At 39.5% G+C, this 11,528-nt stretch overlaps 1 protein-coding gene and 1 non-coding gene across 2 annotated transcripts; one reads left to right on the top strand and one right to left on the bottom strand.

The window, feature by feature from the left end:
• Nucleotides 1-8,631: 8,631 nt before the first annotated feature.
• LOC138901937 (uncharacterized) lies at nucleotides 8,632-9,906 on the bottom strand. The gene has a single exon (XM_070189737.1). The coding sequence runs from the start codon at nucleotides 9,904-9,906 to the stop codon at nucleotides 8,632-8,634; it is 1,275 nt and encodes a 424-aa protein (XP_070045838.1).
• A 1,155-nt stretch (nucleotides 9,907-11,061) lies between these two features.
• On the top strand, nucleotides 11,062-11,168 carry LOC117277416 (small nucleolar RNA R71). The gene has a single exon (XR_004507712.1). It is a non-coding gene; the product is annotated as a small nucleolar RNA R71 (small nucleolar RNA).
• The last annotated feature ends 360 nt before the right edge of the window (nucleotides 11,169-11,528 follow it).

Here is an 11,528-nt window from a genome sequence, read left to right as displayed (position 1 = left end):
GCATTTGATGTGCAATCTGTGATAAGTTGTAAGATTTGAGCACTTGATGTGCAATTTATGAAATGTTGTAATATTTGGGCACTTGAGGTGTATTATGCTGTGATAATTGGGAACTTGAGGTGCGATTTGTTAAATATTGTGATATTGACACGCATGCGATGAGATAAGGGTGGCTTGAAACGTGTGGCTAGTAGGGGAACTACTAGAAGTCATGCGGTGATATAAGGTCAGGGTGTTAAAACGCATGCGGTGAGATAAGGGTGGCTTGAAACGCGTGGCTAGTAGGGGAACTACTAGAAGTCATGTGGTGTGATAAGGGCGGCTTAAAAATGCGGGATGCTATTTCGAAAAAAATAATTTCTTTAAAATTAAATGTGAAGGGTCCCGCGGTGATATAAGAAAATGAGATATTGTGAATTTATTTATGAGTTGGGACTACGAGGCGGTACCTCGGAAGTTCCCTTTTGTTGATATTCTCTATGGCTGCACTTGCCTTTGGTTACTTTATTTTTCCGAAATATATAAATTCTTGTATTTTCCGTGATATATTATTTGACCTAATATTAAGTGTTTTGTATTTCTTGAGGTATTGTGTTGACCTTGACTTTTTCGTACGAAACTTTGAGGATTTGTATTTTTGGGTTGTATTTGTTTTGATTATTGAGTTGTTTTAAATAAAAGAAATATTCTAATATGTATTAATTTAATAAATTTTTATATCCAAATCAGTAGTTGATCTGATGTTTCATTTTATTTGAAATGTTATTTTCTCCACCCAAATGATTCTAAAATAAATTCATTCATTTATTGATTTCTTACTTGATTTAAATATTTTAACCTTACTTTATTGAAAAATAAATTGATCATGTGGATATTATATACATTGAGGATATTGGCACGTGAGTTGTCTGTGCAGTTGAGATATGAATTGAGGGCATGAGGTACTGGAAAAATATGATAATTTAATTATGGGCATGAGGTGTCGTGGAAACATGAAAAATGGGCTGAGACTCGTGTTTACGAAAAATATGAAACTAGGCTGAGACTCGTATTTTTATAATTTTGAAATGAAGGGTGACATGGTGACTTTTAATTGAAAGAATTATATTCAAAATATTTATTTGGAAGGATTTTTATTCAAAAGAACTATATGAAAGATATTTATTTAAGAAAATTATATTTGAAGATATTTATTGAGAGAATTATTTGGAAGAATTATATGTGAAAGACATTTACTTGAAGGACTTGATTTAATTTGGTGTAGTTGTACTTATTAATTGTTGAGTGATATTAATGGTATTCTTGTTGTCTATTGTGCATATCACTAGTTTTTTCATGTTGTTCCATTATTAATTGTTTCCTATTATTTTGTATATTATATTGCACAGGTTATTAAACTAGTGAGTGTCTTGACTGTACCTCGTCTCTACTCCATTGAGGTTAGTATTAATACTTACTGGGTATTGACTATGGTGTACTCATACTACACTTCTGTATATTTTTGTGCAGAGCCAGGTATTGAAAATATCGGACTTGAGCAGAGTTAAAGCGGAATCATAAGGATTCAAGATAGTGATGCTTGGTCGCCGCAGTCCCTTGGAGTCTTTTCATTTCATTATACTATTAATTTGTAATCAAACAGTATTGTATATTCAGTCCTCGTGATCATTCTATGTATTCAGTTAGAGTTTGTGACTCAGTATTATCAGTCTTGGGAGGTTGTGTATTGTAATTATTTCCGATGTTAGTTTTGATTATTAAAAAAATGGCTTCAAAAATATAATGGAAATCGGCTTACCTAGTCTTGAGACTAGGTGCCATCACGACGCCTGTGGTGGGATTTTGGATCATGACAAAAAGACTCCTTGATCAGAAACCGTCCTCGCCCTCATCGTTGAAGGCTCCATTTGCACCTATCTTTGTGTAGTGTTTTAATATAAACAAGTTAGAATACAAAGTAGTGTGTCACGGCCCCAAATTCCCTCTGTAGGATGTCGTGATGGCACCTAGTCTCTAAGACTAGGTAAGCCTATCAATGCGGAATAACAATAGAAATCTGAAATAAATAATCTTCAAATTCAAATAATTACAACTCCCAAAACCCGGTAGAAATAAGTCACAAGCTTCTAAGAATATATCCTCAATGTATCTATATATATCAGGGTCTTAGGAAAATAAGGAAGCAACATAATAATGATAGAAGGGGACTCCGGAGTCTGTGGACGCTGGCAGATATACCTCGAAGTCTCCGTGCACAGGTAGCTCACTGATGTCTGGACTGGTAGGATGTACCTGGATCTGCACAAAAAGATGTGCAGAAGCCTAGTATGAGTAGACCACAGCGGTACCCAGTAAGTGCCAAGCCTAACCCCGGTAGAGTAGTGACGAGGTCATGTCAGGCCCTACTGGAATAATAAAAGACAAGGTGAAATGTTTAACAATATAATACAAATAAAATGACAATGGAAATGAATAAAGTAAGTAGTATGTCACCAATTAACTGCGCAAAATAATGGCAAATAATACCTTGTGGAAACAAAACAGAATTCTTTTCAACTTTAAGAAAATCACAACAATAATCAAAGGCAACTGCGGCCATAAATCAATATCAACAAGGGCACTCCCGAGGTACTGCCTCATAGCCCCAAATCATAAATAAATTCACAATATCTCATTTTCTTTTATCACTGCGGGAGCCTTTACATTTAATTTAAAAGAAAAATATTTTTTTCCGAAATAGCATCCTGCGTTTTAGCCACCCTTATCACACCGCATGACTTCTAGTAGTTCCCCTACTAGCCACGCTTATCAAGCCACCCTTATCTCACCGCATGCGTTTCAACACCCAGACCTTATACCACCGCATGCGTATCAATATCACAATATATCATAATTTGCACCTCAAGTGCCCAAATATTTTAAGTTGCCAAAATAAATAACATCAACAATATTTTCCACAACAGGGAGCTCACGGCTCAATCACAATGAGTACAAAAATCTCACAAAATATTCAGAAATTAAATAACTCGATAAAAATAATATTTAAAAAATTTTAATACATTGCCTCAGTTCCAAATTTAAAATATCAAATACTTCATATTAATAATATTTAAATTAAAGAAATTCCACCTTCAAATAATGCATAGAATAAAAGAAACCAAGTTTCATCTAAACAGGTAAAAACAATTAGCAGGAGAAAGTCAAGCAAATTTAAAGTATATAAATCAGATCAATGACGGGGAATATAACAAGATTTAATAATTTAATTAATATGCAACAGTGATCTACACAATTTAAAAATATAATCTTTCACATTTATCCCGTGTACACACTCGTCACCTCGTATACACGACTTTCATCATATTACAATTATCATACAAATACCAATCCTAGGGGAAATTTCCCCCACACAAGGTTAGACAATTCACTTACCTCGACTTGCTCTAATTTAATCAAGTAGTAGGTCTTTTCCTCGATTTTCCGACTCCAATCGACTCGAATCTAGTCATAATTAATTCGATAAAGTCAACAAAAATTATAGAATCAATTCCATAAGAAAATACTATATTTTTCAATAAAAATCCAAAATTAACTCAAAAAAATATCTCATGGGGCCCACATCTCGGAATACGGCGAAACTCACAAAACCCGATAACTCATTCAATTACGAGTCCAACCATACTAGTTTCACTCAAATCCGACTTCGAATCGATATTCAAATCCCAAAAATTCATTTTATGAAATTTCTATAATTTTCCCCAAATTTCCATCTCACAATACTAATTGGATGATGAAAACAATGATATATTCATGTATGTTAACCAAATCTGAGTTAGAATCACTTATCCCGGTGAATTTCTTGAAAAACCCACAAAACATCATCACAAACCGAGCTCTCTAGGTCCCAAAAATGAAATAATACCCTAGGCCTCGGTTATATAGTACATTCTCTGAACTCACCATGTGCGGTCCGCACAATTCCAAGTGCGGCCGCGCATCCCAGCTCCTGCGGCCGCACTCTCTTGGTGACTACACTGCCAGGCTTTAGTATTTTGGCCATAACATTCTCTATAGATGTCCAAATGATGACTTCTTTATCTTTCTGGAAACTAGACACGAAGGGCTACAACTTTTGTTTTTGAACCATCTCAATACTTCTTGTGGATCAAAAGATATAAGCTTCCGAAGTCAGACCATTGAATCTGAGAGTTCCTGAGTGCGGCCGCACACAAAATTGTGCGGTCCGCACAATTCCCCTGAGGTCCGCACTTTCCTTTTGCCTCAGTACTTCCAAAATGTGCGGTCCTCACTTCCAAAGACCCCCAAAACAATATTAGAGTGTCGAAAAGCTTGTACTCCCTCAAAACCCACCCCGAAACTCACCCGAGGCCCCCGGGACCTCAACCAAACATACCAACCAATCCTAAAACACCATACGAACTTAGTCGAGTCTTCAAATCACGTCCAACAATACTAAAATCACAATTCACATCCCAGTTCAAGCTTAATGAAACTTAAGAATTTTTAACTTCTACATTCGATATCGAAACCTATCAAATCAAGTCCGATTGACCTCAAATTTTGCACACAAGTCATAAATGACATAACTGAGCTATAAAAATTTTCAAAACTGGATTACGATCCCGATATCAAAAAATCAACTCTCCGGTCAAACTTTCAAACTTAAATTTTTTATTTTAGCCATTTCAAGCCTAATTTAACTACGGACTTCCAAATAAAAATCTGAACACACTCCTAAGCCCAAAATCACCATACAGAGCTGTTAGAATCATCAAAATTTTATTCAGGGGTCATTTGCACATAAGTCGGCATCCGGTCACTATTTGAACTTAAGCTTTAAAACTTGAAACTAAGTGTTCCAATTCAATCCAAAACCTCACCGGACCTAAACCAATTACTCTGTCAAGTCATATATCAGTTATAAAATACAAAATGAGAAGTAAATAGGGGAATGGGGCTACAACTTTTAAAACGACTGGCCGGGTTATTACATAGTGTTTTAATATAAAGAAATTAGAAAACAAAGTAGTATTTTAATATAAAAAAGTTAGTAAACAAAGTAATGTTTTAATATACATAAGTTATAAAACTAAGCTAACAAAAATATTAAAACATCACTTACCTAGCGACGCGCACTCCCAGCGACCAATTCACCTGGCGAAGCGAGCTCCATAGCGAGATGAGATGCAGGCGAAGCGAGGTAATAGCGAGTGTGTGGTCTGGCTGGGCGAGGTTTGCAGCATGTTATTGAAAATCAAAGAAAACTGACCTCGCGATAACCAGCGCGAAGCGACGCCACAACGAGCTCTATCTCGTTGTAATCCGCGTGACGCGAGGCTAATATGAGGTACTGCTTAGCGAGCTGTATCATTTGCGATGCAAGGCTTAACGCCAAGTTGTTGTCACTGTATCCCTTGCGACATGAGCATAAACTCTAGATAATTACCTAGCAACGCGAGCTTGAAAGCACGCTGGGCAGCATGCGATGCAAGCAGTGCCGCGAGAGTGACCTCGTTTAATCCTTCGTTGGGTGAGTTCTATAGCACGCTTAAGATTTGGCGACGCGTGGTGTTTAGCGAGAAAGGGAGTGGTTTGTTGTGCTTAGGCTGGGAAAGCTCCCAAACGAACAATGGACAGTAGGTTTTGTGAGCAATGGACAATAGGTGATCTCTGAAGCGTGCATGGGGGCTGGCCAACTGAGTAAAATGGGAGATGGCCAGGAAAAACCAATAGCGATCTAGGCACATGAATGGCGAGGATTTAAGCGAGAAAAGGACCGTGCGAGAAGATCCCTAATGCATGCTTAGAACTTGGCGACGCAAGCTCCGAGCGAGAAACTTACCTGGCGAGGCGAGTTCCTTAGCGAGCTGTGAAGAATGAGACGCGAGCTTTATAGCGCACTGAAGACTGCACGACGCGACCTGGAAAGCACGCTGGGAAGCAGGCGATGCAAGTTGTGCCGCAAGGTGAAATGTTTGCGATGCGGGGTTTGCTTCCAGGTGCGCTGTGCATTGAACTGGGTGTCGTGAGCTACGCATCGTTTTTTGGAGCGTATGCATGTAATTTTTATTTTGTTTCGTGAACAACTTCAAGTGCCATAATTTCAATCATGCTCCATTACCTGTTCAGACACCAAGATTAAATTAAAAACTTGTTAGTGCATAAAACAAACGAAAATTTATAGTTAAGCTAAAATAAACTACGAATTGGGTTGCCTCCCAACGAATGCCTGATTTAACGTTGCGGCACGACGCATGCGATCAAACTTAAGGTTCACTCAACAATTGGGCTCCTTCAAATGAATCACCTATATAACATTTTCCTCATCCATGCCAAGGTAATGTTTCAAACTTTGCCCATTAACTATAAACATGTTCGTTCCATCCTCGGATTCAATTTCTACAGCTCCACTTGAGAGTACTTGCACCACTCTAAATGGTCCCGACCATCTAGATTTCAGATTACCGGAAAATTATTTCAATCTTGATTTATACAACAACACGACATCTCCGGGTTTGAAAATCCTCTCTTGAATATGCTTGTCATGCATGATCTTCATCCTTTCCTTGTACAGCCTGGTGCTTTCAAAAGCATGGAAATGAAACTCATCGAGTTCATGAAGTTCTGTGACTCTAGTTGTACCAGTGGCCTCCATATCAATATTTAATTGCCTTAATGCCCAAAACGCTTTATGCTCTAGCTCCACGGGTAAGTGACACGCCTTTTCGAACACCAATTTGTACGGTGGCATACCAATCGGAGTTTTGAATGTAGTGCGGTAGGCCCATAGTGCATCATCCAATTTTTTTGCCCAATCAGTCTGAGTCGCATTTACAGTTTTGGTTAAAACACTCTTGATTTCTCTGTTTGACGCCTCAACTTGTCCACTTGTTTGTGGGTGATACGGAGTGGAAACCTTATGGCGTACGCCATATTTTTCCAGCAACTTTGTGAAGGCTCAATTGAAGAAGTGAGTTCCTCCATCACTAATGGTTGCCCTTGGAGTTCCAAATCGGGTGAAGATATTTTTTCTTAGAAAACCAATAACTCCCTTTGCATCATTTGTTGGGAGTGCTATAGCTTCTACCCATTTCGAGACATAGTCCACTGCTACGAGTATATACTTGTTGTTCTATGAACTGACAAATGGTCCCATAAAGTCGATTCCCCATACATCAAATACTTCCACTTCTTGGATTGGGTTCATGGGAATCTCATGTTGACGGGAAATATTCCCCATCCTTTGACACTCATCACAGCTTTTTACCCAAAAATGTGCATCTTTAAACAACGTCGGCCAATAGAAGCCCGACTCCAAAACTTTAGCAGTTGTCCTTACTCCTCCGAAATGACCTCCATAAGGCAAAGCATGACATGCCTGCAAAACAGAAGCTTGGTTTATCTCGGGAATGCATCTCCAGATCATGTTATCAATACAAATCCGAAACAAATATGGTTCATCCCAGAAATACATGCGACAATCACGAAAAACCTTTTTCTTCTGCACAGAAGACAATTCATAGGGAACAATACCGCTTGCCGGGTAGTTTGCAATGTCTGCATACCATGGCGCTTCCTCAAGGATCGTGGATAACAGTTGTTCATCCGGGAAAGTCTCCATGATATCTTCCACCTCAACCTTCGTTTCAGCTCCTTCAATCCTAGACAAGTGATCGGCAACTTGGTTTTTCGTTCCATTCCGGTCACGAATTTCCAAGTCAAACTCTTGTAGCAGTAGAACCCATCAAATCAGGCGCGACTTTGCTTCCTTTTTATCAATTAGGTACCTGAGAGCAGCATGGTCAATATAAACAATTACCTTCGAACCTATCAAGTAGGACCGGAATTTGTCAAATGCGAACACCACTGCTAGCATCTCTTTTTCTGTCACTGTGTAATTCAGTTGAGCACCATTCAATGTTCTAATTGCATAGTAGATTGGATGCTTTATTTTATATTTTCTCTATCCAAGTACTGCTCCCACAGCATGATCACTTGCATCACACATCAGCTCAAATGGTTCCTCCCAGTCGGGTGCAACTATGATAGGTGCAGACACTAGCCTCTTCTTCAATCCTTCGAAAGCTACCCTGCAGTCATCAAAAACTACAAAAGGGTGATTTTTTTCAAGCAATTTACACAAAGGGTTAGCAATCTTGGAAAAATCTTTTATGAACCGCCTGTTAAAATCGGCGTGACCAAGGAAACTTCTTATTGCCTTGACGGAAGTGGGTGGTGGAAGCTTCTCTATTACATCAATCTTGGCGCGGTCCACCTCAATGCCCTTACAGAGAAATCATCCATGAAAACCTCCATTATGTCCTCTACCATATCTGTGAAGATGGCCATCATGCACCTTTGGAATATGGAGGGTGCACTGCATAGGCAAAATGGCATTCTCTGAAAAGCATAAATTCCATATGGACAGGTGAATGACATTTTCTCTCTATCCTCCGGGGCGATAGATATTTGATTGTACCCCGAGTATCCATCCAAGAAGCAAGAGTGGGACTTCCCTGCCAATCTATCTAGCATCTTATCAATGAATGGCAAGGGGAAATGATCTTTTCAGGCGGCCTTGTTCAATCTTCTGTAGTCCATGCAAATTCGTCATCCCGTGACTATTCTTGTTGAGATTAACTCATTGTTCTCATTCTGCACAACAGTCATCCCGCCTTTATTTGGAACACACTGAACTGGGCTAACCCAATTGCTATCTGAGATGGGAAAAATAATTCTCGCATCTAACCACTTGATCACTTTCTTCTTTACAACTTCCTTCATGTTAGGGTTCAGCCTTCTTTGATGTTCTCTAGAAGGTTTGTGCCCATCTTCCAATAGAATTTTATGCATACAGAAGGCCGGGCTGATACCCTTAATGTCTGCAATGGTCCAACCAATTGCATTCTTGCACTCTTTCAACACCTGCAAAAGTTGTTCTACCTGCACATCTAACAAACCAGATGAGATAATAATAGGTAAAGTCGAATTAGGTCCCAAGAAAGCATACCTGAGGTGAGATGGTAGCGGTTTTAGCTCCAATTGTGGCGGTGCTTCGATCGATGGCTTGGCTGGAGGGGTCTTTCTTTCTTCTGAGTGTAAAGGCTCGAATTCGAGCTCTCTTTTCCAGTACCCTTGCCCTTGAAGAGCCAACACCCATTCCGCCAAGTCCTCACCATTTACTTCTTCTAAGTTCATAAGGCAGGTTGTTAGAGGGTCTTTTGCATTAAGTGCCTCATCATCTTCCTCCATGATTACATCCACCATGTCTAACAAAGAGCAATTTGCAAACTCACTAGGTCGCCGCATAGACATTTGCACATTAAATATTATTTCTTCATTATTCAGCCTCATTTTCAGCTCCCCCGTTTCACAATCAATCAGAGCTCTCCATGTGGCTAAGAACGGTCTTCCCAAAATTATGGGAATCTCCTCATCAACCTTACAGTCCAGAATGACAACATCTGCGGGAAACACGAATTTTTCACCTTGCACAAGTACATCATCAAGTATATATGACGGTCTTTTCACCGTTCGGTCAGCTAGTTGCAGTAACATGGATGTGGGCCTTGCTCTTCCAATACCTAACTTTTTATATATAGAAAATGGTATCAGATTTATATTTGCTCCCAAATCATACAATGCTTTGGCAAATGCATAACTACCTATGGTGCATGGAATTATGAAGCTTCCAGGGTCAGATAACTTCTCAGCTATAGGTCTTGACACAACAGCACTACAAGTTTGTGTCAACGTGACAGTTGCCAAGTCTAGGAAGTCGAACTTATGAGACATCAAGTCCTTCATCATTTTTGCATAACCGGGCATCTCCCTCAGAGCATCAATTAGAGGAATGTTTAACTGAATTTGCTTCAGCATTTCCATGAATTTTTTGTACTGTTCATCCTTCTGATATTTGGCCAACCTCTATTGGAAGGGTGCCGGAGGTCGCTTCTTTGTTGTAGCTTGAGTTAGATCCTGCTCAGGCACTTTTTCTAATGCCTTCTCCTGCACTTTCTCCGTATCCTCCACAACCTTTTTTCCTTGTTTATTTCCTCATGGGCTGGTTGCACTCTTACTTCTGTTAGCTAAGTTGACTCATCTAACTCGATTGGCACTGTCACAAGTGTTTCAGATGACCGGCTCTCATGAGCAATTTCTTGCTCTAAATCAAGATCTCTACCATTTCTTAGGCTCACCGCCATAAGTTGATTCGGGCCCTACTCCTTCGGATTGACATGTGTGTCTGCAGGTAAAGTCCCTTGGGGATGATTATTCATAGCCATAGATATTTGTCCTAATTGAATCTCAATACCTTTTATCGCTGACTCATGTGCTTCCACCTTCTCTTGCATTTTTTCATTAGACCCAATCAGTTGCTGCAACATTCCTTTAATTTCAGACAACCCATCATCTTGTCTCACTAGCTATTGTTGCTGAGGTTGTTGATAAGCTAGCTGTTGATTATGCTGACTGTACCCATGTTGCCTATGGTAAGGTACTACTTGACCCTGTGGTCGCATAGCTCAAGGATTGTTGGTGTTATTGTATTGTTGATGTGTTGGTCTATATTGCTAATTTTGCTGCCCCCAATTCTGACAACCTTGCCTCTGGCCTCCATAGTTGCCCACATAGTTCATGTTCTCTTGATAGTTCTGGTTATCACTTTCACCACTCTATGAACACACGTATGGTTGGTTAATACATAGTGTACATAATCCCCCATTAGTCGTGTCAACTATGTGTACCTGCTTCTGGCCTGATTCATCAATCTTCTTGGTGAGGATAATCATTTGTGTCATCAGAGTAGCCATATTCTTGGCTATGAAATTGTTTGGGTCCAATGCTACTGAGCGAACTATAGGGATGATTGTAGTGTCTCTTGTCATCCAGCCTGAGTTTTGAGCCATTTTATCTAGCAGGACTTTACATTCTCTAAATGACTTGCTCAAAAATGCTCCACCTGCTGAAGCATCAACATTGGCCTTCAAATTATCCTCCAATCCCATGTAAAACCGGTGTCTCAATATCTGATCTGGAATGCCATGATGTGGACACTTAACCAGCATACCTTTGAACCTCTCCCATGTTTCTTGTAATATTTCAGCTGGTTTCTGCCTGAAACTTAATATTTCATCAACTTGCTTGGCGGTCTTATTTGGTGTGTAAAACTTGTTCAAAAACTGCTTGCCTAATTCCTCCCAAGTGGTAATGGAATTTATGGGGAGCGAATTAAGCCAAGTCTGGGCTTCTCCTGTCACTAAGAATGGAAACAACAACAGTCTTATTGCTTCCGGTGTCACATTCGGTTGCCTTTGCGTGACACAAATTGACAGAAAATTTTTCAGATGTTGTTGTGGATCTTCAATGTAAGACCCGAAAAACATTCCCTTGTTTTGCAGCAAATGTAGCATGTTGTTTGTGATTTGAAATAACTCTGCTTGTATCTGAGGGACTGCAATTGCAGTTGCCAAATTTTCAGCAATGGGTTGTGCCCAATCATACAA

The sequence above is a fragment of the Nicotiana tomentosiformis genome, chromosome 11 (assembly GCF_000390325.3).
Source record: "Nicotiana tomentosiformis chromosome 11, ASM39032v3, whole genome shotgun sequence".
Classification (NCBI taxonomy): domain Eukaryota; kingdom Viridiplantae; phylum Streptophyta; class Magnoliopsida; order Solanales; family Solanaceae; genus Nicotiana; species Nicotiana tomentosiformis.
The sequence above is the reverse complement of the archived record's forward strand: the minus strand, read 5'-3'. Positions and strand labels throughout refer to the sequence as shown.